The sequence below is a fragment of the Triturus cristatus genome, chromosome 2_1 (genome assembly GCF_964204655.1).
Source record: "Triturus cristatus chromosome 2_1, aTriCri1.1, whole genome shotgun sequence".
NCBI lineage: Eukaryota > Metazoa > Chordata > Amphibia > Caudata > Salamandridae > Triturus > Triturus cristatus.
This window is the reverse complement of record NC_140581.1, coordinates 48,763,995-48,791,823: the sequence shown is the minus strand read 5'-3', so window position 1 is coordinate 48,791,823 and position 27,829 is coordinate 48,763,995. Positions and strand designations below refer to the sequence as shown.

Genomic DNA, 27,829 nt, shown 5'->3' with positions numbered 1-27,829 from the left:
GACTTACAATGCAAGCCTGTTATCTCTGTCACATACTCTGTGTTGTCTGATTTTACAGTTCAGAAACAATATAAGGGTTTGACAAATTCCAAGAATGGCTGTTTTTTATTCCAAGACATGCCTTTTCTTACACTATTCTATACTTCCTGTCCTTTTTTACTCACTTTGTAGGTTTTTCATCTATTTTCTCCAGCTCTCTTGTTCTAGGTAAAATATGGTAAAAAATCAATTTTGGTCCTCTAAAACGACCACCACCTGCAGACAACTGCATCGACTACCACCACCTGCAGATGTGATGGTCCACAAAGAACTGTTTGAATCAAGTATAAACAACAACTTCAAAGCAATCCAACACATTCCTAAAGTCATGCTGAAATCAACTGCAGGTAAAATGTTATCCATGTAAGGAAACATACAAAAGTCAACATTCTCATATCCTATACTGGCGTTTTGTGAAATACAGACATATGACAACATTTAGACTGGTCTTCCTTCTCCCACCTGAATTGAAAGAAAATTAGAATTGTAGCCGTATAAAGCCTTCTCTCCTATGATCCTTATAGAAATAGCCACAATAGCGTATGTCCTCAAAATAACTCTCACACAACAGGCATTATGTACTTCCCTCAATGTAATGGGAAGCTTCTACTTTTTATGGCATAGAGAGATAGCTAATCAATTTGACTACTCTATCCCCATGTTCATGAACAGGTACTAAAGAAATCTGTTTCGCAAAATGCAATTCACAGAAGGTCTAAAGGCAGTTTAAGGGGGTGCTTAACAAACTGAATTTCCAATTGACTTTACCACTTAGGGACCAATTAAGAGCTGCTAGGAGTGGTAACATACCTGTCATAGTACCATTCATAAATGATGGAATAAAATCCCATTTATGTAAAAGGAAATAATCAACTCTCCTAGGATATGGATGTAATATAACCCTCAAAGCTGAAACCCAAGAGCCATGGGAAACCCTGAGAAACAAACCTCAGAGCTTGTATAAACAGGATAAAAGAGGATTTCATTTAGAAACCAAAAACACAGCTCAAGTTCAAATGAACATACCATCAAATATTCTGATTGTCTTTAAACGCCTCCATCACGTTCATGTTGTTTGACTAATGACACAGAGAAACTAGATGGTACGAGATCTTCTCTGATAGTGTTAGAAGTACTTGTAGAGCCCACCCGAATATTTAACAACTTGAGAAAGGATCGAGTTTCAGGAAAAAACAGTAATGTTATTCTGTGTCTGTGGTAGATACCAGTCAGAATACACAAGGGAGCACCTTGCTGTCATCCTGCACATGTTCAATGAATACCAGGGCATTCAGAGAGAGTGCAGCCAAACTCCTATTCCCTAAGATGACATACTATCACGGGGCTCTGAACACCATCACGAGCCGCCTTGACAGGAATCAAACTATAACGAGAGCGATATCATAACACATCCTTATCATGATTATTCAACTATACTATTTAATAAAATAATTACCTCTGAAAACCCCACGGATACTAATTTAATAGTTAAGGGTAATATCTTACCATTATAATAGCGTAAAACTATCAGTAAGTAACTACATTACCCATGATACCCTCAGAAGTCGCGATGACTCGAACTACGCGAACCCGGAAATAGGCGGGGCTACACGTCACCATTCAGAGTGTCCTTTATAACGGATTACGGGGGAACACTCGTAGCTCCAAGTGGTGAAACCTCCTCCAAGCAGGACGATATGAGGGACAGGACCCTTGATGGCGTGAGTAAATATGCAGCTGAACAACAACTATAAGGTATGAGAGAGTGCCACTCAACTCGGGAGTTGGCCTCCATCTCTATTCTCACCGTCTTTCTATATTTCTTTTCTCCCATCCCTCATTCTGGTCTACCGGTTGGGCTTTCTAAAACGTACCAAAACTAACATCCTGATTTACATGACCGATCATACTATTCTGACAAAGCAGAGTTTGACTACAGGGCTACCCCGATGTGTGGTGAGGTCCCACGAGGAGTTTAACCTCTCCCAAAATGGGGTAAGGAATGTGCTTATTTGAGCAAGTACAGAGTGAGTGTATTTTTAAACAAATTTCCACAATAATGAGAGATATGGTGATTTTATGTTTACAAGTTTGAGTGAGCGTGATTGACACAGATGTTTCGTAAATGCCAATCACACACTAATGAGTGAAAGATGACAGGATGCAGCAATCTGCCGCCACAAAAATGGGAATTACACAAATACGAGTGTGTGATAGACAATGCTATAATAACACACGCAATTTCTGCGTTTTTTCACTATCATAACCTTTTAACACGGGTTAATCAACATAAACGCATGAAGATGTGAACAATTTCGAACTTTAATACAATGGTGGTTGTGTGGTGTCTCTCTTTTTCCTTCCCCAGATGGAGTGAATATACGAGACACACTAGTCCAAGATAAAAAAGGAGCAGCTACCTTCCCTTATATAAAGTAGTGTAGGGAAATTCTCTTCTACTTCTGATTCCAGGTTGCACCCAGTCCCACCCTGAAGAAAGTCCAGCACCCTTTATGGGGCAATAGCGGACTGAAACATGTTTGCTATAGGGTCCTAGGACCATAATATCCCTATCGGCTCATTTTTCTGTTTTTATTATCCCTGACAGATCCAAAAATAAAGGGAAACCGGGATCTGTCTGTGGACTTTTAATCTTTATCCCCATGGCCAAAAACATCTCCTTAAGTGCTCCCTGAAAGATGGTCGAGCCCACCCTGACTTCTAGGCGTCAGGGTGTCCCGATGATGAAGCATGACACCACTAGGGTGTGTGAGGGAATATAAAACAAAAGGACATGCCTCCTTTCCCACTCAGTAGTGGCGTTCCAGCGGTAGCTTCACATAGGGATTTTCACCTAATGATAGTTCAGGGATTGTTCCAGGAGACTTGGTCACGTATCAGTGGTTAGGGAATCAGGGGAGTACTTTTTGGTGAAACTCTATGCAAATCCTCATGTCTCGGTGAATGCTTTTTGAGTGCAGAAATTATTCTTTCCACTGAGCAATAGGCAAGAATGAGTTCTTAAAGTGGGCATTGTCAGGTGAGAGATAGAACTGAAGTACATGAATATTGGTGCTGGCCCTCTTACTGAATTGGAAGGTAGAGATGTGTGAAGAATTGTCAGGGAAGCAAGGGTGATAGCGTCAAACTCACTCATTGAATTAGATCAAAGGCACAGTTATTGATACTCTGCTGCATGGCACTTAGTAATGCTTGTATCCACTATCGTAACAAAATTTGAGGGAGCCCCCCTGCAAACTACATCAAGGGGCTCCACTCTGTAGTCAGGCAGGAGCTCTCACGCCAGTGTATTGTGCTGAGGGGGCCCCTGAAGCCCAGGGCCCCCTGCACATGGAGGCTGCTGCGGCCTATGTGACACCACTGCTTCTATCATGAAATCCTTCTAAGTCATACATTTTCTTACCGCATACAGGTTGGGTCTCCTCATCTGGAGATCACCACAGTATTGTACAACAGCCTTGAGATGGGGCAGCTGGTCCTCAATCTGAAAGAAAACACATAAGAAGATGAACAATTCAAAGACCACCCACTCTGGTTCATATTAAAGTAAAAGAATCAAAGAATTATCTGCAGCTCAACATCCCCATGTCATTCAATACACATTTTTTCCACAGTTTTCTCCAACACACCTTTGTGGATTTGCATTTCTTTGGAATATTTCTATATATATTTATTGTCCGCCTCAAATATGTTTGTCCAAAATGTCACAATATGTACGGGGTGGAAAACAAATCTTGGACAAGTTGACTCATATCCATTCATCAAATTGGAAGCAGTTGATTTGGACCACAATTATGCCCTCTTCACGCCATCTTCCTGTATAACTTTTACATCCTTATCTAACATTCATGATTGAAGCACATCCCATGCTCTTTTTAACAATGAGTGACATTAACAGTGTACTTGTGCAGTGTAGTGTGAAATGACAAGAAGACTGTCCTAATTGACACTTCCAAAGCACTCCTCCCACAATGCAATTGTACAGGTCTTTAAACACTCTTCCAACTATCTCAATCCATTATTCTGGTTTTAAAAATTGTCTGCAGGCATATTATATGTAACAGTGCTTCATATATTCATTCACTGTTGTGATTCAATTGCACTTCTGCATATATTATATAACCACACTAGTAACTGACGCACGAGACATATTTTGCTGCTGCTCTGACATGGTTAGGTAGTGCAACTAGAGTATGTTAAAAATTGGATCATTATTTGGGGTAGGAGACTGCTAACCACAAGGATTAATCAAACTTTTGTCAAGCTTAACCCTTTAATGCAGACAGCCTTAACTTAGGCTAATGTGGGAAGTATTAATGCAGTGACAAAAAAATAAAATACAAAAAACCAATAAAAATCCCAAACTGAATTAGAAAATAGAGAAAATGTAAGGACTAAAATGACACCAAAAATACAAAACTCCATTAAGGGAACCGGCGATATGAATTTTTAACATTTTAGCGGGCTATACCGGCTATTAAAGGCCCGCTGCAGCGTTAAAGGCCCGAGTTGAAGGCAAGGGACTTTAACAAGACAGCGGTGCTTTAATAGCGGTATAGCCCTGCTACGAAGGGCTATAAGGCTATTAGAGCATTCTATCACTAGAGGGCAGAATGTTCTAACAAAATAAACAAAGGCTTCTCGAAGCGCGAGGGGATATAAATCCCCTCGAGCTTCGAGAGACTTTTGTAAAACATTGGAATGTTGCTCTGCGGACCTTTACCGGCCCGTAGAAGCAATGGAGCTACAATGGAGCTCCCAACATTCCAATGTTCTAATTGTTAATAATTAAGACTGGGTGGAGTTTGCGGAGTTTTATTCTATAAGTAAATTAATTCTAATTACTAATTATTTCTTCATTCATATGAAATATTTAGTTGAGAACACATAATCTTGTATGTGCAATAATTTTCTTTCATTACGTTAAGTTTTACGTATGGGTTGTGAGGTACAAAGGGGTGTACGGTGGGGCGTAATTTAACTATGGGGAGAGCATGTGGCCTAATTGCTAGAGCAGTCGACCTCAAAGCTGGCAAACTTGGTTTTAGTCTCAGCAGGGGCGCCCGAAATCCTGTGATTCTGGGAAAATCACCTCATCTCCCGTGCTTAACAAAAAAAAAGGAATGTTTCCATCTGTAGCACAACTGGTGCTCATGTAAAGTGCTCTGATACCTTTTGGTCCTGTTTGTGCTTTTTAAAAAAACAAAAAAAGCCTATAATTATTTAATAATCATTTTTTACCATTAATAATTATTTAATTGATAAACGATTATACACATGTAATTAATTACATTTCCTATTAATATTTTTGGTGTGGGTTGTCGATTTTGAATGGGTAAAAGATGTGAAGGAAATAATTATAATAATGAATAATTATTGTTAATTAATAATGCTCATTTAATTGATAATTAATTAAGTCAAGGTGTGGGTTGTTGTGTTTGTAGGGGATAAGAGAAGTTATAATTTTAATGATAGTTTTAAATTTCATATGATTAAATAAACATATATATAAGTTTAAAACAAATAAGAATAACATTTATACATAATTTCTAATTATTTAAATACATTTAAATGAAATTATATTACTGTGTGATGTCAATATATTTAATGTTTGCTATATTTATGTTTAAATTACAAAACAATAATTTTGTGCTCGATATAAGTGTATACCAATATATATTTTTCAATATTTTTGTTATTTACATTATAAGTATAAGATTCGGATATTTTTGTACTCAATATATTAGACCCAATATTTATGTCTCAAGATATTCTTGGTTTAGATATTTTGTCAGTGAACCAGACACTGCACCCGGAGCGCCCAGAGAGCCCTAGGGGTGACAGTGCTGTGCTATACAAATGCTGATTGATTGATTTATTAATACTAGGGGTTGATAGGTATACACTTAATTCAGCTAATTTTGGGAATTTTTTAATGTTGAAATACTCTTGTTACGAGCTTTGCATAATTGAGCAACATTCATAGTAAACATTTACAGCAAAATGTGCCATTCTCTGTTACAATGTACAGAGAATGCATGTGAACAACAGACCACAAGCGTTTTTTACTTGCAAATTCATTTTTTATTTATAAAGTTTTATGTAGCGCGAACATGAACCACGGGGTATCAGAGCGCTTTACAGTACACTGTTATCACACACTTTTTTCTTTTCATACAATCGGAAATCGCATACAATACAAAAGAGGTAGACATTGGTGTTTAGATACAATCAGTGGCAAAAGACACCAGAAAGTTAAAGTTTTAGGATGTTAATTTGTTCATTAAAAACATTTTTGCTTCTTTTTTGAAGGAGGCAAAGGAAGAGATTCTGTGTACATCTGGGGGAACGGTGTTCCAAATCCTCGGCGCGATACCGGAGTAAGCTCTGCACCCAGTTCTCTTTTTGTGGAAGGATTGGGGTTTTAGTAGTAGTGAGCTCGAGCTTCGCGAATGTCTGCATGCGCCCGACCGTTCCAGCTTTTGTGCTAAATGGCTGGGGGTGTTGGTATGTAGGGCTTTATGTGTCATGCAGGCAATCTTTAGTTGTATTCTCACCTCGTAGGGTAGCCAGCCTGGCCGCAGCGATAAATGATGCCCTGAGCAGTGCTAGCTTACATTTAGGAAGACCGCATAGAGTGGTGCTTCCATAGTCCAGTCTCGGCAGTACTAGTGCTTCTACCGCCATTTTTAGATCATCCTGTGGAAGGAAGGGTTTAAGATTCCTTAGGATACTCAACTGATATTTGGCTCCCTTGGTGGCATTGTAGATTTGTGCCTGCATATTTAAATGTTTGTCCAGGGTGACTCCCAGGGATTTTGCGGAGTCAATGATGTGTGGGGCGCAATTGAAGGAATTTAGATGCTTCAGCCATACGTCTATTTTGGGTGTGTGATTGGGAGGGGAGATGAGGAGGAATTCAGTTTTCTTGGCATTGAGCATGAGGTGGTTGCCATTGAGCCAGCTTTGGGTATTATGAAGAATGGCGTTGAGGGAGATAAAGTCATCTGGTGAGGAGACTTTCATATATAGTTGTGTGTCGTCCGCGTATAGGTGATATAGAATGTTTGCAGAATTCAGAGCATTGGCGAGGGGTTCCATGAGTAGATTAAAAAGGATTGGTGATAGTGCTGATCCCTGTGGAACTCCTAGGGTGACCATGGATGGTTGAGATAATGATTGCTTCATCTTGATTCTTTGGGTTCTGTTGCTTAGGAAGGAGGGGAACCATTGTAACACTGGACCGGTTAGGCCCATCCTTCGTTCAAGTAGGGACAGTAGATTGCCGTGTTTAACCGTGTCAAAAGCGAAAGATAGGTCCAGGAGTATCAATAGGCACAATTCATTATGATCTAACATTTTTAAAATGTCATCCATTATGTGGATGAGTGCTGATTCGGTACTGTGGCCTTGACAAAAGCCGGATTGGTGTTTGTTTAGCAGGTTGAAGTTCTCGATGTGGTTGCAGAGTTGAATTTGTACACATTTTTCCAATAGTTTCACCAGTGTGGGGATGTTGGATATAGGGCGATAGTTGTTGAGGTCTGTGGAGAGGGAGTTGGCTTTCTTTAGTATAGGTGTGACCTGCCCGATTTTAAGGCAGTCATGTATGGAGCCTTGCCTCAGAGAGGCATTAACAATTTTTGCCCATAGGGGTAGAATAGAGGTCTTTATCATTTTGAATATGGCTGGGGGTAGGGGATCGGAGAAATGATTGGCAGGGTTGATCGCTAGAAGGTTGCTATAGATTTCGTGTTCCGGGATGGGTGAGAAGGAGTGCCAGTTCGCATTGTTCTTTGGAGCTTCGATTGGAAAGATAAAAAGGTCCTTGATCTGTGTTTGAAGCAAAGGCTCATGGTCAGTAGTTTGTTGGGGTTCTTTCTTGGATTGAATGTCATTTTCAATGGTTCTAGTCTTTTGTAGGAACAATTTGGCAAGCTCGTCGCAGTCAGGTGTAGCCGGGTTGCTTAGCTCCACTACGTTTGGAGAGTTACGCGCTTGTTGTTTTACGATTTCGAATAGTTTTTTGGGACGGTTAATGGCATGGTTCAGTTGTGTTTTGAAAAGTCTGCTTTAGCTTTTAAGATTTTTTCTGTTGTAAGTATTTCTCAGTGCTCTAAGTTGGAGGGTGCTGATTTCCATGTTTGCTCAGCTAGTCTTAACTTGCGTCGGTCCGAGTTTAGGTTCTCATTGAACCATGGTTTGGAAATGTTTGTGGCGACATTTTTTTCTTGGAGGGGCGCTGTGTTATCAAGGATTTCAAGCATAGTGGCATTGTAAAAGTCTGTGAGATCCTGGACATCAGCCATATCTGTTGAGGGGATGAGGGCGGAATTGCATTAGGATACCAAGGCGTTGGGATTAATATTTTGGATATTCCTTTTCCATTGTTTTGTTTTTGTAGGTTGGCTTCGTTTTGGAGTTACCTCACTGTTGATGGAGAAGAATATGCTGTAGTGATGAGTCCAGTCACATGGGAGATGGATTCTAGTGATATAGTGTTTGTTTTTGCTAGGATGAGTTCTAATGTCTCCCCCTTGTTGTGGGTTGGGCTGTCGCAGAATCGGGACAGATCCTGGTCTGACAGAGAGGATTTGAGCCCGTTTACATCATGATAGCCAGTATTGTTCCAATGGAGATTGAAATCTCCCAGAAAGATCTGCGGTACTTGTGAGTTGGCGTTGGCTGTAATGACTTCCATTAGGTTATCAATGAACTTCAGATTATCACCCGGGGGGTGGTATATTATGTGAAGTTTGCAGCTGATTCCCTTGTCGTCAGAGATGTTGGTGCGGAGATATTCACAGGAGGATAGGGAGGTAGCGTCTGTTTGTTTAACTGTGATTGTGTTTCGATAGATGCAGGCTAACCCCCCTCCAGGTTTCTCAGTTCTATCCAGGCGAAGTATATTATGACTAGAGGGGACCAGTAAGTCAAGGATGGGAGCAGAGGAGCTCTTTAGCCATGTTTCAGTGAGGATGATGATGTCCAGATCATTCGAGAGGATGAGATCATAAATGACTGTAGCATGTTTGTTAGCCGATCTGCAATTGATAAGTGCGCACTTTAGCTTGCTAGTCGAGTGAGTGAGGGTAGACTGCAATATGTTGACCTTTGTAAGGTTTTCTCTAATTATGGATCTGTAATTGTGAGTGGGTTTTCTGTAGGGGTTGGGTCGAATGGATTTGATAGTGCAACCTAATGACTTGCTGCTGTCATTATGGCTGTTGTATGAGAAGGTCATGTAAGTCATTGTCAGATAGGCCATCCATAGCCCTCATAGGACGATCCGAGTCATTGGGGGAGGGTATTTTATTCTGTGTTAAATAGTTAGGGTGTGGATTCATGGTGAAGTATCTACTGGTTTGCTGACTAATTCGGTTCACAGTGTCGCTAGTAGCTTTATTAGAGGTTAGGAGTTCATTGGTGATTGATGATAGATTTTGCATTTCGTCATTGAGATGAGCTAGGCCTATGGTTAACTCGTTGAATCTCGCGGTCCAGTCATGGTTAAGGCACTTAGTTAAATGTGTGGACGTGTGTTCCCGTATAGTGGTGGTATGACCTCCAGTAAGGCCTGGTTGCACTGAGATCTGGATATCAAGTTGAGTGGGGATATCATTATTAGGTTTTGATGGGATTTGTTGAGTAAGGAGGGTAGTTAGTGAGTCAGAGTATATGTGAGGGATGGACTTAAGAGGTGATAACATGAAAGGGGGAGGGGCTTCTGCATGGGAAGGGGTATGGAAGTTGAGTGTTGATTTTGGATGAGCGGATAAGGCATCAAAGGCGTTAGGGGATGATCGGGGATCAATGTAAATGTCGAGTCAAGAGGAGATTTGTCAGATAGCTCTCCTGCTGGTTGGGCGATTGTGATGTCAGTGGTGGAGTTTCGATTGGTGCATTCTCCATTGGTCGGCATGCGAGTCAGGTGTGTGCCTGCGTTGGGGTGGTTGGTATCTAGGCTTATGACTGTTTGAGCTGGACCCGGGGGCTCCAGTGTGATTGAATCAGTTGTGAGGGAAATGTAGGGGTCATTGGAGGTGGGGCGAGATATAGGGTCCCTTGATGTCGTTAACGGATTAAGTAGCAGATGTTGCGTGTCTTCTGGATAAACGGGAGGAGTCGTGTTGGGGAGAGTGTTTTTCTTGCTGTTAGCTGCTCTTTTGAGAGTAGGAAAGATCTTGTCTATGAGTGCTAGATTGCTATTAGATGCTTGTATGAGGATATTACCATTATTGTATATGGATATGGTGGCATTCGCCTTGCAGAAGTCCGAGGCTGTGACTGCCAGTTTGAGGACGTGAGGGGTATTTTTGGTGTTGGAGATTTGAAGCATGGAGTAGAGGGTGTTCCTCCATTGTGCACGTTTTTTGGTATGGAAGATGAGGTCATTCGATAGTATGCCTTTGTTGGTGCAGAAATAAGGGTCTGAAATCAGTGTCTCCAGGTGAGTTTTCAGTATACTGTGTTTATGTTTCTTGGCAGCATTTTTTGATAGATTGGGGGGGTAGGAGATGGTGAAGGCATGGAAATCTGATGGCTGTAATCTTATTTCCATATATATATATTTCTTTTTTTCTTTTTCCTCTCTCGTCTTCTCACCTTCTTCCTTCTTTCTCTCTTTCTTCTTTTCTTCTTTTATTTTCCCTATCCCTATTGTCTGTCTTTCTACCTTCACTGCTTCCTTCTTTCAGCTATTCGTTGATAGCTTAACCCCTTCGCCGCGGCGGGAATTCCGCCGCGGTGCTGGGGGGGGGTTTTGGGGGCACTGCGGTGGCGCCGTGCTCATGACGGAACCACTCCGTCATGAGTCACGGTTGAGCTGTGCTCATGACGGAGTGGTGTTGTAGGGATTCTGGGTATGCACAGAACTATGCGCAGGAAACCAGAACCTTAGAGAATTGTGGTGTACCAGAAACTCCCCTCAGAACTAAGAACCCCTTATTCGACTAGCTTAGTGTCACATTCGTTATCCGAGATTTAGCTCGGCGGTCCCAATGTATAGACAACCCAGAACATGCAACTTAGTTATTCTCAGGAATGGTGGGAACCCGAAATACCCGTTTGCACATATATATCAGTCCACAACAGAATAACTAAGACACAGTAAAGTTTAAAGAATTTATTCATAAACCTCGAGTCCTGTTATACAGTACTTTGGCTAACATAAGCAGACAAATGGTTAAGATCATTACCATTAGCATTGTTACAATTCCATAGAAAATGAAAGGAGCGATCATATTAATAATGACAGTGTAAAACAACCACCCTCCTTTCTCTAGCAACTAATAAAATATTATTAGACTATTAGAAGGTCTCATAGGCTTGCATAGGGGACCCCATACCGTATAGATCAGCTTAGGTGTATCACATCACAGGATCAGCTCAGTGTTCTCTGCTTCAGCTCTTCTATCGAATGTCTAAAAACCTGCTGCGCTGTAATATTAAAGCCTACGACTTTCTGGTATTTGCAGCTGCGTGCATGTTATGACTAAACAGTGGTACGATCACCCTGAACACAATCAGCCGGCACCGTCTAGTGTCCTAGAACAGTTCTTTACTCGATGTACAGACCAAGGGCACTAGCAACTGTTAACGATGTATAAATAACATTCACTTGAGACAAGAGCGAGTCTGCATTTCTCAAATGAATAACATGTAACAACAGTGTCGGGGGCAAAGGCAGCAAAAGCAGCAAGATGGCTGTCTAACAGCTAACGTGATTGAGCTAACTTAGCACTGTAAATAGGGAGTGGCCTAAAACCACGTGACATCCCCCTTTGATCGAACCACTGGACTACCAGGGGCGTATTTTTTAATAGAACGCAGAGTTCAAAGTCAACGATGCAGACTAAAGAGCTCGAAATGTGAGTTTCAGAAAATGGGAGAAAAAAATTTGAAAAGAAAAATATATAAAAACACAAGCCATCGTCCATAGAAGCCAACGATCGTTTGTGAAAAAGAATGCAACTCCACATGACTCGCCACCAGACATTGTGAGCACAAATGTTAGTCTAGGAAAGTATAAGCAGCATATGCAGCCGCAGCTTCCAGTAGAAAATCATTGGAGTCATCCGCAAAATTGTCTGTCATCCAATTCAGCAACGAAAAAGAACACACGTGTTCCACAGGGAAATGAGTATCAAGCACACCACGTGGACAAGAAGCAGGCATCTCGATGTAACTTCGTGCCAGGAAGTCAACTGCTGCCTTCTCGATATCCCATAAACCAAGGACTCCATGCGCCACACCCAAGGCCATAAACCCGACTCCAGAACAGTCAAACTCATGAACCACTAAGGGATACATTAGTCGATCAAAATCCAGGTCAGGTGACACCAAGTTTGACAAACACATATCAGGAGCCCATTGGAACGGACATTCGAGACAGTGAAAAACAGGCTGTACACAAGTGAAAAACGGGAACCGGAAGGACAATCCATAAGCGACACTCAAGGTAGCCAGTGGTAAAGTCCCATAGGATTCCCACATCCGGCTACGCAGATGGAACAGGCTGAATCCGTGGTCGAGTAGCGCAAGTCGTGCATCCATAGCTTAGAGCGCAGACCAACAGGAGTATGCAAGCAATTAAAGCGAGAATCAGAGGAAACCCTCCGAAAACACCAGAAAAAATAGAATGAAAAATAGCTGGTATTATACCAAAGATAGACTGGAAAGACGTCACAAGGCCAGAGCCTACAATTTAAAAAAAATGGACCAGACCAGTCGTGGAAGAAGCATTGAAGATAGTGTGTATTAATGTGCCAAAATGCAGGGGGAGGTCAGTATTCAAAAGAGCTTGAACTTCTGTGCGAGTGTTCGCCACTTGAAGGAGAAATGTTTCACGGGACGAAGTCAACGCAACCTCCTTTTGAGACAAAAGAGCCCTTATTCTGCTCATCCTATTGAACTCTGCTTTCAAGGTTGGAATCGTCGGCCAGATGGATATATCAAGCCGGCCTTGGGGGGGTGGGAAAAGCACGTTATTACAGCAAATTACCCTCCGTGAAACTGAAACAATATAGGGAATTCCAGCTAACATCCCACAGCAAGCCTCACTATTTAAAAGCAAATAACTACCATTTGCAAGCAGCGTAAATGATGGCGTTATAACTGGCACAGGAATGCCCTTCAACACGCAAGCTAAATTAGGGGCATTCATATTACACGATCCATGTAATTGGATATGTCTACACACTACGGAATGATCAGGAGCAGACGTACACTCCTCACCCTTCAAATAAACTTCTTTGCCGTCTCTCTCACATCGATATGTAAATGGGAGAGACCAGACTTCATGCAAGAAGGCAGAACCAAGTTTTTCATATCTGCCCAAGGCGTAATGTTTCATGCACAAACTAAACCTATACATAGAAATCGGGAGTGTGACCATCCCATGGATGAGCCACACTGCATAATCAGACTCAGCCACTGAAAAAGGCAAAGGCTCTGACTTTTCTATATGTAGTAGTGAATACGTAGCATCTTTCATGGACATGAATTGCTGCTTTGCTGTCAGATTAAATGGGCGGAATAAAGAAGAAATATTCATGTAATCCCAAAGTCCATGCAAATTGCATAATCGATCGTAATTGATTTTGACCATGATATAACACAGACACATCCTCCTGGACAATATCTACAACAGATGAAACAATGTTATCTAATGTATATATTCTTGAAGATAAGGTGTTAATACTATTATCTATTACCGCCAATACTTTTTCCATATTGGCCTGGTCAATAGCACGGAGCCTGGAAGCAGCCTCAATCTGCGACAACTTCCAAACCTCGTTGTAAACAGCATACACCCACCTTTTGGATCTTCCCAATGCTGGACCTTTAACAAAATCATTCAAATCTATTTTGTCATGTAAACGGGACAAGTGAATTTTTACAGAATCCAATGTGGAATGTTGCAGCCATGTCTGGCACAACTTACCTACCGAGTAGGTAGTGACAGTGTGTGAGGACACAAAACGAGGGTCTACTCTATCCTGTTTGTATCCGGGAACCAACCCCAAAAATCTGCGTTGACAGGTATCCGAACTTCTCTGCCATACCAACCAACCTTCAGGGTTAAATGTACTAATATTGAAGGTGGAATTCGAAAGAAAAGATTGCAACATAGCAAGGGACAGATCTGTGTGATTCTCCCAACCAGGATAAGCACTCAGATCCGGGATCGAGGGAGAAGTAAATTTTTTAGATATCGCCAATCCAAAACAGGTTGTCTGAAAAATTGTGGAATTTAAAAATAACATGTGGTTTGGGATGAGGCAGGCACGATGTAAAGCTTCTGTTCCTTGTACTTGCCAAGACTTATTGCCCCAAACCGATTTGAGATCAATAGTATCTTTCCAAACTTCATACCCTCCAATTGCCAAATCGTCCATAAAGGACTTAGAAAACAACAATTTAGTGTGTGTCAAACGCAGCTTTGAAATAGGTTCGTCCTTAATTTTAAAAAAAAAGGATGCATTATTGGACACACTGAAATCTGAAAAATATGAAAATTTGTTGACCAAAGTCTTTGAACTACCAATCATCGGGGCAGGGCAATGTTCCCACTGAGTAAAGTTGACTAAACTACGAAATGTGTTAGCCCTATGAAGAAAATGAGTACCATAATGTTGATAACAAAACTGCTCTGCATAGTTTTCAGTATTCAAATACAAATCCTCAGCATCAAATGCGGCATAGTATTTCAAATCAGAAAACAGTGTTTCTATAGTTTTTACATCCCAATCATCAGATCGAATGTTCTGTTTTACCACATCACCCATAGAAACACGATATACAGATGGTACATTAATCACTTCCGTGGGCCCATGAATTTGAAATTTAACTGCATCCCATGCTATTCCATCACGGACAGGCCAGGCGGTGATGTTCACAAAAGTCTGGTCCCTCTTCATGATGTGTGACGATGAATGTGGGGCCAAAGTTCCATTAATTAATATAATTGTAGAACGTTCATTCAGGTAGTGTCCATTTATAAGCCTAAAAAACACCACCACAAAGCCAATGGACATGAACAAAAAAATGCAAATGAGCACCAGCCAAATGTAAATCCAGGGGGGAACCAAAAATTGTCTCTTGAACCAGGCAAAGAATATTGAAAATTTGGAAGGGGCAGTGGAAGTCAATGATTCAGTTCCAAAGGAAGAATTAGACTGGGGAATTTCTGATGAATGCAAAAGGGGCAATGGAACATCAGCAGGATAAGAATACTCAGCATCATCGGGCAAATCACCATCCGTAGGCGACACAGCAGGATCAGAAAGAACTTGCATTTCAATGGCAACCTCAGGCACGATGTCAGATGGTGGCACCACAACAGAACTGCGCATCATCGAAGGGCAAGAAACTGAAGGTGTCAGACTATGGAGTATCGGCCACCCTGTGTAGCTTGACATTGTCAACTGAAATGTACCTGTTGTCTCTGTGACCAGGAAGTGGAGGCAAAACAACTGTACGTGTACCCTCAACTCCAAGCACCGGCACTGGTGCACGATAAGAGGGGCCAAACTCTTTCTTCTTCTCCATCTTCTCACGGACCAGATCACCAACTCTGGGTAGCCAGCCGACTACCGGAATCTGAAGTCCAGCCTCGGACGCAGAGGAAATGTGCTCTTTTGCTAGAGTGTCTCTTGCTTCTTGAAGATTCTGTAAGACAGTACAGTGGTCATCTAAGTCAAAAGGCGCGGCCGCCGCCGCCATGTCTAGACCCTCAAGGTCTGGGACAAACATTCGAACCCCGAAGAGCATCATGTACGGGGTCCTCCCACCCAGAGACCTTCTAGGGAGATTATTAAGTGCACGTTGGACGTCATACAAATGAGCTAGCCAGTTTTTGCCAGTACCTAACACCCTGGCTGTCAATGATTGCTTTAGGTCACGGTTCATTCGTTCCACAACACTATTGCCCTCAGGCCGGTATGGAGACGAAAATTTGACTTGGACCCCCAAACTTCTCATAGCTTCTTTGTACGCCTTAGAGGCGAACGCAGGGCCCTGATCAGAGTGAAGGGTTCCACATGCAAAACTCCCTATAAAGACACGCAATGCTTTGATGACAGTCCGGGCGTCAGCACTCCTGTGTGGCCACACCCAAAGAAAACGTGTGCACGAATCCACTGCAACCAAGATATACTTGTACGCAGTGTCAGAGGAAAAAGGACCGCAGTGATCTAAATAAACACACGCTAGTGGTTGATTAGATATATGCAGCTGCGTTTGTGGTGGACGCGCCACAGAAGACGGCTTTATTTGTTGGCAAATACCACAATTGAGGACATAAGTCCGCATATGTTTGTACAAACCGTACCACCAATAACGCTGCTGCAACAGTGACACAGTTGCGGACACTCCGGCGTGCGCAGACGCAACACCCTCGTGCGCAGCTTGCACCAAAGCAGGCCTGCAGTCTGCATTGGGAATAACTCTATCCCCAACATCATTAATCCTCACTAACGGGACGTTATCAGGACTTAAGTGATAATGGTATCGAGAAGGGAAACCTCTAGGGAAGTTTGTACCAGTCTCTGAAGCAGCAATGGCTGCCAAGATGTCATCATCGATCTTACTTTTGGATCTTGTAACTGCTGCTACCAAGTATGTTGCCACTGCTGTTTTAGCTGCCTTGTCAGCCAAACTGTTACCGACAGCATGGACGCCAACTCGTTGGTGACCAAGAGTGTGAATAACATTCACAAGGGGCCGACTGCCTTTTAGTTCAGCCACCATAGCCCAAAGCGTTTTATGCTTCACTGTGCTACCTTTTGAATCACGAAATCCATTCGCGATCCAAAACATCAGATTGTCGTTGTAAGACTGAACACAATAGTAAGAATCACTCACTATAAGAGTTGTGACTCTATAATCAGCAAACTCCAGTGCAAGCACCAGAGCATGAAGCTCCGCCAATTGTGCGGTACAATCACCCAAAGTCTGTGTATGCACCGCATCCTGTATGAATTCTCCATTCACAAAAGTACCAACAACAATTGCGCAAGCCGCTGAATAAGCGTGCCTTGATCCAGTTGCGGGCTGCGCGGACCCATCAGTGTATATGACACAATGGAACTCCTCCAACGGGCGCAATGTAAGTGGAGCCGGATGAACTAATTCATACTCCAAACTCTCCTGAGTCTGTAGCCCTGCGTCAAAGATGTATTCGACGTCAGGCGAGGCTAAGGAGGTAGCCCATTGTATCCACCTTGGATGCAAAGCTTTAGAATTCGGCACACTTGCTTTAGTGACTGCCTCTAGGGCAGGAAACGGTGTCACCACCATCATGCGTTTCCCCTGTGATAGCGCTCGTTCTTTCAGGATGGCCATCTGAACTGCTGTCAAAACCTTTTCGACAGTGGAGAAACGCATTTCAGCCGAAGTATATAAATGAGATTTGTATGCAATGGGGACCGTTTCGCCTTCATTGTAAGTTAAGTACGTGAACCCCTCCACACCCGGTACAATTCTTATGACCAGGTTTGTGTGGTTATCACGAGTTTGTAAATATTTCGCAGTTAGAAGGTCAGACTGCAAAGAGTGCAATGCAGCCGAATGCTCTGGCAGCCAGCAAGATTTGGTAAAAGTTGGTTGTACCAAGGCATATAGTGTCTTGATACGCTGGGCATATTCAGGAATGTAGGTACGACCGAAATTCAGAAAGCCCAGCAATGACTGTAGTTGTTTTAATGTCGCAGGGATACGAAGGCGTGCGCATTTCTCAAGGAACTGCGGAGCCAAGCCGCGGCCCTCATTGTTGAGTTCGTACCCCAAGAATAAAACTGTGTACTCGGCAATGTGGGACTTCTTAAAGTTAAACTTGTAACCAAAGTCCGCAAACATAGTAATAATGTTGTCCACGCGAGCAAGGTGTGGAAGCAACTCGTCGTCTGTTAAGTATATGTCATCGACGTACGAGTATGCCTCCGGGTCTACCATCTCTAAGAGAGAGACCACACGGGCAGCAAATACCCCAGGACTATTTTTATAGCCCATCGGAAGCCTTTTGAACACTTTTTGTTTACCACCCGAAGTAAAGGCGGTCCACTCATAACTATGAGGGGATATGTTATGACAATAAAAGCCATTGGATAAGTCGAGTGTGGTTTTGAACCTCTTCCTCACAAGACTATCGACGAGAGCCGAACTATGTGTATTTTGCACCGCACAATTCCGGCAGTGCGAGTTTAAGTGCCGGTAATCCAAAACTAGGCGGTACGATCCGTCAGGCTTCGTCACAGTGAATAAAGGATTATTCATGGGTGACACACACGTTTCAATTACACCCTGATATTCCAATTGTTCAAGGATAGACGCGACGTGAGATCTAGCTTCCCGACGCATAGGGTATTGAGGTTGTGGCTGGGGGTCGGACCGCAATGGAATTTCGTGGAGGGCAGAACATTTATCCCACCCCACCTGATTACGATACAACGCAGGTGCTAGCACCCGTGCCCACTCCTCGGCTAACTTCCCAGACTTCTCCTTGGGCACCACGTGTCCAAAAGAAGGAAGAATGACTTCTTCCCCCCTTGGAGCGTTTAGAACGAAAGCCGGGGGCCAATCTTTCTCCGCCAATAATATATCATAGGTGGTCGTCAGATTATCCCAAAATACCGCGTTAATTTTTCGTTGTATGTCACCCTCAATATTGAGGACTACGTCAAATAATCTCTCAGGGGGGGCTACGCGAGTATCAGCAGTTTCTACTGTCACATAGATTTTAGTTGCTGTCGCCTCCAGAAATGGACGCAGTGCTCCCCGCACTACTGTAACTTCCGCCGCGCTGTCTAGCAGCGTCCGCGCCCATTTCATGTTCAGAAGCTGTGTCCGTACCATCTGAGGCATACTTCGCTGAGATTGCAGCAACTTTCTTTTTCTGAAACGGAGGACGTGGACGTGCAGAATCTTCTTGCTTGCCTTTTCCGTCCGCCTGTCGGGGCTGGTCTCGACCTTGAGCACCCCGGCCTCTCCCACGGTCTTCGCCACCAAAGTGTGAAGCCGTTGATTCCTGTGAAGAACGAGGAGAGCGCTGGTCAGGAACCTGAAATCTATCAGGTGACTTAATACGAGAACGATCACGTAAATCATAAGTGCGTTCAACATACGCCTGAACAGGAGAGGCAGGACGAGTATCCTGTTTCTGTTGCTGTTTATCTTGTTTCTTAGCTCGCCAATTTTGTTTTGGAAAGTTGGGTTTATCGTCTTTCGTAGACGAACTCACTTTAGTGTGCTGTACTACATCAGGATTTTTGATGGTGGGTTTCACGCCTAGCGCACTACGTCCAACCATCCTATAGGCTTTTGCAATAACTTTTGCAAACTCCCTCGGCTTATCTTCTTCCGCAATTAGTTCCATCATGTTTCCCACTTGAAACTGCATGGCATCTCCTTTGAGATTTCCCATAATCATGGAACACACCACATCGAAGCTGTCGATAAGCCGCATTCCCAACTCAATAGCTGCTTCCGCACCATGATCCTCCTGGACTTTTTTGATAACGGAAGGTAGTACCGACATAGACGTAGTGCCGAAGCACTTTGAATAGGTCGCGGCAAAGACCTTGCCCCAATTGTCACAATCGACAATGTCTGGGACTAGTTCTTTCGGCAAAGTAATAGTGAGTATCCTGTGTTTTTCCACAGGACTAGTGTTAGGAAACACGGCTTCAAGTTGATCGAATTTTTCTGCAAGCCAATAAGGAAACTCATCCTTATTCTGGGGGCGCTTGCCAACAACCGCGTTTACCATTACAGGACTGATCACCACCGCATGATGGTGATCAGCCCCGTGTCCCGCAACTGCAGGTACCCCCACCTGTACAGTGCGCGACACATACTGCACTAAAGCCCTATGGACCGTAATCAGGGTTGTGTGTAGTATACGTAAGCTATCCACACCTACCGTCAGGTAGCGTGGATGAGGTGTATGTCCGGCCAGCACCGGCCAAGTAGCTCCTTCAATTGACAAAGGACCCAGTCTCGCCGGGGTGACCGTGTGGGGGAGGGCGCCATTAAACCAAATAGTGTGCTGCCAGGTAGAAATAGGAATTTCTAAAGCCATATATGGGGTATAATGAAGAGGCACCGGCGTAGCAGTGTATTTGTGGAACGTTTTAGCGGTATCTTCCACAGCCTCAAAGGTAACCCAAGAGTAAAACAACTCATAAGGGTAAGTGGCACTTGCACTAACGACAAACACCACTGCCATCCCGTCATCAGGCACCCCATACGTCCTCAAATGAGCACGTAGAGACACCCTACTATGAGCGGGAATTTCTACCGCTATTAGGACTAAAAAGAAGATACAACGAGATCTTTAGTAGCACTTGGGCTTAGATTAGTGTAACCTTTTTTATTATCAAGCTTGAAAGAACCTATAGCCTAAAACCTAGGTAGGTTATACCGTCACTCCCGTTATCCGGAAACCAGAGTGAGGGCGTTGTGGACTAATAAAAGCACTACTAAGGCATCTCAGATATTAAGACCAAACGTTAGGTGCGCCATGTTGTAGGGATTCTGCGTATGCACAGAACTATGCGCAGACAGCCGGCGCCCCCCGTGAAGGGCGCGCAATAGCAGGGTCAGGCGTCCCGCAGACAGCGACTCACCCGGTTCCTGTATGCTTTGTTTAAATGTATCCTTGTACCACAAATTGACACAAGGCTGCATTTTGCACTATAATATAGTGCAGAATGACAGATTTGCTTTTCCCATTGTTATATGTAATATATTTTGTGGACACTTTGTGTAATCATGTGAAAGCAAATTATGCCAATTTGGCACTCTCCTACTTAAGTGTACAAGCACTTTACTATTGGTTAGCATGGTGAAGTACACAGCATTTTAATGCTAGCAACGACAATGTTATTCCAAAATATTTTCACTTACCTGAACAGGACTCACTGACTTCACAACTATACCTCCACTCACAGATAACTCCACCGCTAAATTAGCATAAGGATGATCTTCTCTTTTAACATGCCATCTCCCTCAACAAACCATTTATCAGTGACCATTGCCTAATACATCTTAGATCTTGCACCATGCTCTAAACTGACTCTCTTAATCTAAGGACTTCACACCTTTTGATTAATCTAAATCAATGTTTTTCAGTGATGAACTTCTATATCACAAGTTTTGTTGTCAGATACATCTATTACAAATGCAAGAAAATACAAGAATTGATGGGCTAATTGTAGGGTAATCGTTGACTGATTCTGAATTCTAAATGAGTGTGTGATTCATACGATAAGGCCACCATCAAATTTCCGTAGTTCTTGTTTTGAAATATAATGAACACCTTCTACACAGAGAAGGAGGCCTCTTAGTACATTTCAGGAATAAATTCAAATCTAGAAACTGAATATGGTTTTGACCTTTAAGTAATAGTTTTAGGAATCGTGTGCCACTTCAAGGATGTTGGATATGATTCAGATTGTATCCTATTTTAGAAATACTTGGAGCCTGATTACAAGTTGTGCAGTCTAAGGACCATGGCTGCAAGAAGATCGCAACGCTGGCTGTACTCTGACCGCCATATTGCAAGTTAACCAGAGTGTCTGCGGTGTGACTGTGGCAGTCTTGCAGCAGTGGTGACTAGTATTCCATATCTATCAATGCATGTGTGTATATTTTGACTGCATATGTGTCGAATGCACACATATGAATGCCATATGTGGAAGTATAGCACCTACACATTGTCGGTGTCTGACACATATGTGGGCAGTCTCAGCAATGGGTATATGGTATAAAGAGCACTTACCTGTGTATTGCCGCAGGCAGGGTAATATTCAGTGGCATTGAGATGCTGCTGTAAAGGGGGGGCTGGAAAAAGGATCTATGTCAAAATCTGCTGGGAAGAACAGGAGAGGGGTGTGTATGCACCCCAAATCCTTTGTTTCTGCCGAGCTTCATACGGCGGGCTGACCAACGTGGCCGGCTTATCGGAAAGCCAACTCATAATACAGACATTAGTGTTGTCCTCTGTACCGCTCTTTGGGTGCTGCCTTACCCCAACCGTGACCCCGGTAGTTGGAGGTGTGTTTGCGGTGCCGGCGGTTTAGCTGCGTTATTTGCAAAGACAATACCCCCATCTCATAATATGGTGATCGGATCACCAAGATCATGGTGGTTGGGCGGCAGCCATGGGTACGTCAGTCCACGGACCACCAATCTCATAATCAGGCCCTTAGAAAAGTGGGTTACTCTGCAAAATATAACACATATGGAAAATAATACCAGTACTAAAAGTCTTAATGCAATTTTGTTGCACAAGAAATTAATAAGATGCATTGCTGGATGTGGCATTGACACAAATCTCCTTCCAATTATAAGAGGCCATGAGCTTCTACATCCTAATTTTCTACCTACAGGAAAGAGACTATCCTATCTAATATGAAAGTCTTGATAACAAACATGTGGGTGAATAGTAAGAGTCAATCATGTTGTACAGATTTAGGTACTTAATATGGTAGTATATTGTCATACATGACAAAGGGAAACGATTGAACTAATAAAGAGTTGACCAATAATAGAACTGGAGACACACATATATGCACTAGATAGTAGGACAAACTATTTGTTTGAGAAGTAAGAATTAAAAATCTCACCTGTAGGATCTTCAAGAGCTGGTCATGGTCCTCTACCACGAGGATGTTTGCTTCACAGTTTTTAGCTACATACTTGCATGCTTCTGCAGAGCTTGTGATATAAATTCCAACTGCTAAACCACTGAAATTAAAATGTTGTGGTTAAGTTGTGAACCATAACTGGCAAATACCATTATATGAAATAAACAATGCTGTGTAGTTGATGGTTAGGCTATGTTGCTCACAGCGCCCACCATCAAAATCTGATGGGCGGAAAAGCAACTTAGGATGGCGGGGAGACCGCCACCGACAGCCTGTCTGCAGCGGTCTCCCCACCATCCTAATCTGCCCTATTGTGTGGGCAATTCTAAAACATGATGGTGAGATAATAAATAAAGCTGCCTTAATGATAAGCTTTGCATATTTTTGGCAACAATGCAAGTATAGTTCAGGAGGTATTAAAAGATCAACTAGGAGTGTATGTGCAGACATATGTTGAAGAAAGACATTGCCTTTGCCTGGCCTGAGATGGCTTTTTAATATACCAATAAATGAAGACAGGATATACTTGTCAATAGGCAGCCACTCTAAAGGCATGATTAGAGTTTGACGGATGGCCATATGCTACAAACAATGGTCATGCCGTACATCATATTACTGATGCCACAGGAAAAAATGCACTCATAATATGGTAGATGTTCCACATGTATAATGTAGTACCCCTTCTGGAAAACTTTGAATCATGCCCAGAAGCTATAAAATGGATTTGGAAGAAAGATTTTATTAATTAATTTGACTTTGTATATTATAAAGTGCACAGGTACCCTAGGAAATGGTACCCTGGTGCAAATCTGAAAGATGGAAAAAGTCAAGACCAAATCTTTACAATTAATAGATTTTTAGCATCTGAATAACATTCATCAGACACTTCTCTCCGCTTAGCCTAGAAGGAGAGCATTCTAAGGCTCTTATGTCATTAAGGCAAAGGATCGTCCCCCAGCAGGGATTTCCTACATAAGCAGATGGAGACTAAATGAAGAGAACTGAAACAAAGGGTCATGGAAGAATTGCAGAGAGTGAAAAGAGAGTTTGTGTAGTAGTTACATGGATGATCATAGGTGATATTATGACAAACAATTATGCAAGAGAGGGTTATCCTATTAACTTGTGATCTCATTACGTCTAAGTAGTCAATTGAATGGTCCCAATAGACCTCAAGGTTGTAGAGGATCTGCAATCAGGTAAATTAGTGTAGTCGTGGCATCTTGTGGACATATTAGGAGCATCCTCACCCATAGGTACACCAGTGGCATTCTTCTTTATCCTCACCTATTATGGTTGTCCCAATGCATTTATATAGGTGTATAGGTGAGCAAATGTCAGTTTAATTCATTCTTTGGGTAATTGACTAGGTGTGTGGGAAAGTGTTACAGCAAACAAAAGTCTATAGGTGAGTGTCTATAAGGTATATGAGTGCATATATCAGTGGCTGTATTGATAAGTGATTGCATGTACGAGTAAATGTATGGGTGAGTTAGTGCATGTGTGTGTAGACATATGAATTAGTGAGTGGGAATGTACTAACTGGTATTGATGTGTCTATTGTTTCAAAAAAGGTAGTCTGTATTTTAGAGTTGGTGTATGAAAGAGATATTAGGGTGTGAGGAGGTGCATCGGATATCAAGTGGATGATGTCATCAGTGATGTTATTGGAGATATCATCAGTGCGCGCCCGCAATGCACTGCTGATGACATCACTCATGACATGGTCAGTGACATCACTCATGACATCACTCATGACATCTCAAATGACATCACTGATGACATCATCCTTGTGATAGAGTGGCAGACCTCCTCTCCCCCTAATATAACCTTTGATACACCATTCAAAAATAGAAACTAAAATTTTCAAAACAATGGACATACCAATACCAGTTACAGCAACCTATTCAGTAATTCTAAGATCCACATACACATCCACTCAATCACCAACAGTCCTATACAGTCACTTATACATGTACTCACTCATAATATGTACTCATACACCTATACATGCTGTTACACAACATCACTCATCCATAGAGTTACTCACACACATAGTCACTCATGCTAATAAAGAATCAAACATCCATTTACTTGCATATACAGTTATACCCACACCACCACACTTACTTCTACAGAAACTTACACATGCTTAGTCTTTTAAACAATCACTTATAGAAACACATACTTATACATACAGGAACTCTTCCACTCTCTCACTCTCACATATACTCACTTATATACACCAATAGTCACATATACTAGTTTAAAACATATGTAGTTACTCATAAAGACACTATTGAGACAGTCATTCACTCACTAACACACCAATGCACACACTCATCCACCCATACAGTCCTGCACACATGCTGTCTTCAACAAATACAAACAGTGAGTCACTCATTCATGCACCTATGCACTACGTAATACCCCCCACCGAACCATACAGACACTCAGACACTCATACTGATACTCAAAAAACCAACTAATAACCTATATAGACACTCATGTAGCTACTCACCAACCCATGCAGCCACTTATACACAAATTGAGAGACTGATACAGATATTTACACATTTAAACATTACTCACTATGCCATGTATTCACTAAGATACACTTAATCAGTCAGTTATACAATACATTTTTCAAAAACAAATCATCCATTTAGACACTTATATACCCATGTATTCTTCCATCGACCTTGAGATATACATATATAAAACATATGTAGTTTTCAGAAAAACACACATTCACTGGATGATGTCATCAGTGATGTCATAAGTGATGTCATTTGCGATATCATCAGTGATGTCATGAGTGATGTCACTGACCATGTCATGAGTGATGTAATATGTGACGTCATCAGCAGTGCATCGCGGTCGCACAAGTTATAGTTAGCTAAACTAACTATAACGGGGGAATTTCATTGATTTTGTACGAGTGAAAAGTCCAGCTAACTATAAAGCCCCTGAAACCTATGGCTTTTTCAGTGAATATATATATATTCAAGTCAATTATAGCTTTATTTGATTTAAAAATAAATCATGAAAGCACAATAATAATAACAATCATTAAAAACCACATAAGCAATAAATAAATCAGGTCAACATAATTAAGAGCCAGGATTTGAATTCCACATTGAGTTGCTAGACTTAATAACACTTTTTGATACAACAGACTGCATAAACATTTCATTTTCCAGAGCTTATAGAGCCAGAAATGCTGTACGACATTGTCTTAAGCCCAATGTTTTTAAAATAGGCACTATAAACCTTTCTTGGGATGGAATAAAATTTACAGAATAAAAAAGTATTCATCGTAGATTGGTGAGATACATCATCGCAAGGGCAGGTATCCAGATTTTTTGACCAGTCATTTGTAGTTGGAAAGCTAGTAAGTCTGTGGAAAGATCCCAGATGGAAACGGGTTAACAGCATTCTATCGTAGCACCCTGTGCCCATTGATACTGTTGAGGGTAATAAGATAGTCATATTGAGCTGGCAAATCTCTCATACCTGTTGCAGCGCTCATTAGATCAAAGACAATACTCATGGGATAGTGATCGCTCATTGAATTTGAGTATGTAACAAAATTAAGGACCATGCCTGAGTGAAGGTTCACAACTACGATGAAATCAATTATAGATCTCGTCCTCTACCATTAAAAGTGGGCATAAAAGGAACTGGCTGGGTGCATAGTTTGTTAGCGAGCCGCAAGTCAGATTGAAACACAAGCAAATTCAACAGGTCCCCAATTGTTGTATGTGGAAAATGTGGCTACTCAACATCTCTATCTTGACTTAATCCACAGATGCTCTGCATAATATGTTGACACAAAACATGATTAAAATCCCCCCCATATAATGCATGTGTCGTTTAACAGATTGTCCTACATTTTGGCAAGGTCATTCTTTAATTCAGTCAATACACACACTATTTGCTCTCTGGGTATATTATTATAAAAATTTAACAAAGCAAAACAATAATTTTTTTCCACATTTATTAATACAATCTGATAGTAGGTGGTCGAAATCCTGAAGGTTAACTTGCTCACAAGTACGCAGTTGGAAACGTAAATACACAGGCAACCCTTATTTCTCCCATGCGCCGGATATGCTGGAGAATGAAAGGTAACCATTAATATGTAATACATTTACTAACCAGGTCTCTTGTAGGCACAGTATAGCAAACTTTTCCACAAAGGTTACCCACTGTGGATCGCCTACTTTCAAGCGCAGCCCTGCAACATTCCCAAAAAGTATATTGCATTCAGGCGACCTTTTTCATGATTTTATCTTTGGTGTTGTCACTTGCGTTATATTTCGAAGTATTCTGACCCTTTGAACAAATAGAAGTCAGACCCTGTAGTTACGCATGCCCTCGGTCCAGTAAGCATGTTGGCCAAAATGCCCTTAGAGGCACCAGGTGGATCAAGCAAGACAGACACAGCACAGCCTCCCATTTGAACATAAGGTGCCTCAGAAACAACCGGTCAATGTATATCCTCCAATGTGGGGAGGATATCTAAATGATTGTGTATGGGCACATTATAAAAATAGGGGGCACAGCCCTGTAACCCCCCCCCTCTGAGTATTATGCTGGTTGAAAACATGTGGCTGATAAAAAAAACATAAAGGTAAAATGTTAATACCCACACAAGTTATGTTTAAATTCCCTGCCCTAGATAGAATTTCCTGTACTAATTGAGGGTCGCTAAATGTCAATACTACACAATCGCCCAGCAGAGATGAATAATCTCTCCTGACCCATGGGACATGTCTAGCCATCTTAAATTTTTCAAAAAGGGCTTCAGTCATGTCAGTCTTTGAGCCCAATCAAAATTGAGATGTATTACGTAGGGCGGCCTCCCATGTTTCAATCGTTTGCTTTGTTAGAGCTGGGACATTAGCAAGAATAATTGTATAAGGAGTAACTGCAGGAGGTAGATCAAGTGAATTACTGCTCTTATTCACCTTTATTTGACGTGTCAAAATCAGCTGTCCATTGGTCAAAGTCTCCTGCAATATGAAGCCCCTCGGGGGATAAATAGCTGTCTGAGTGGTAGGGGCCCTGATGCAAGATGATGGGATCGAGGACATAATGTGCGGAGCTGATTCCAC

At 42.1% G+C, this 27,829-nt stretch overlaps 1 protein-coding gene across 1 annotated transcript in view; it reads right to left on the bottom strand.

The window, feature by feature from the left end:
- Positions 1 to 27,829, bottom strand: part of LOC146863703 (long-chain-fatty-acid--CoA ligase ACSBG2-like) — a 456,555-nt gene that overhangs the window by 261,545 nt on the left and 167,181 nt on the right. Inside the window, exons 4-5 of the mRNA XM_085627841.1 lie at positions 22,689 to 22,809; positions 3,464 to 3,544 (exon numbers count right to left, since the gene is read on the bottom strand). Coding sequence (XP_085483967.1) covers positions 3,464 to 3,544; positions 22,689 to 22,809 — 202 coding nt within the window. The remainder of the gene's footprint in view (positions 1 to 3,463; positions 3,545 to 22,688; positions 22,810 to 27,829) is intronic.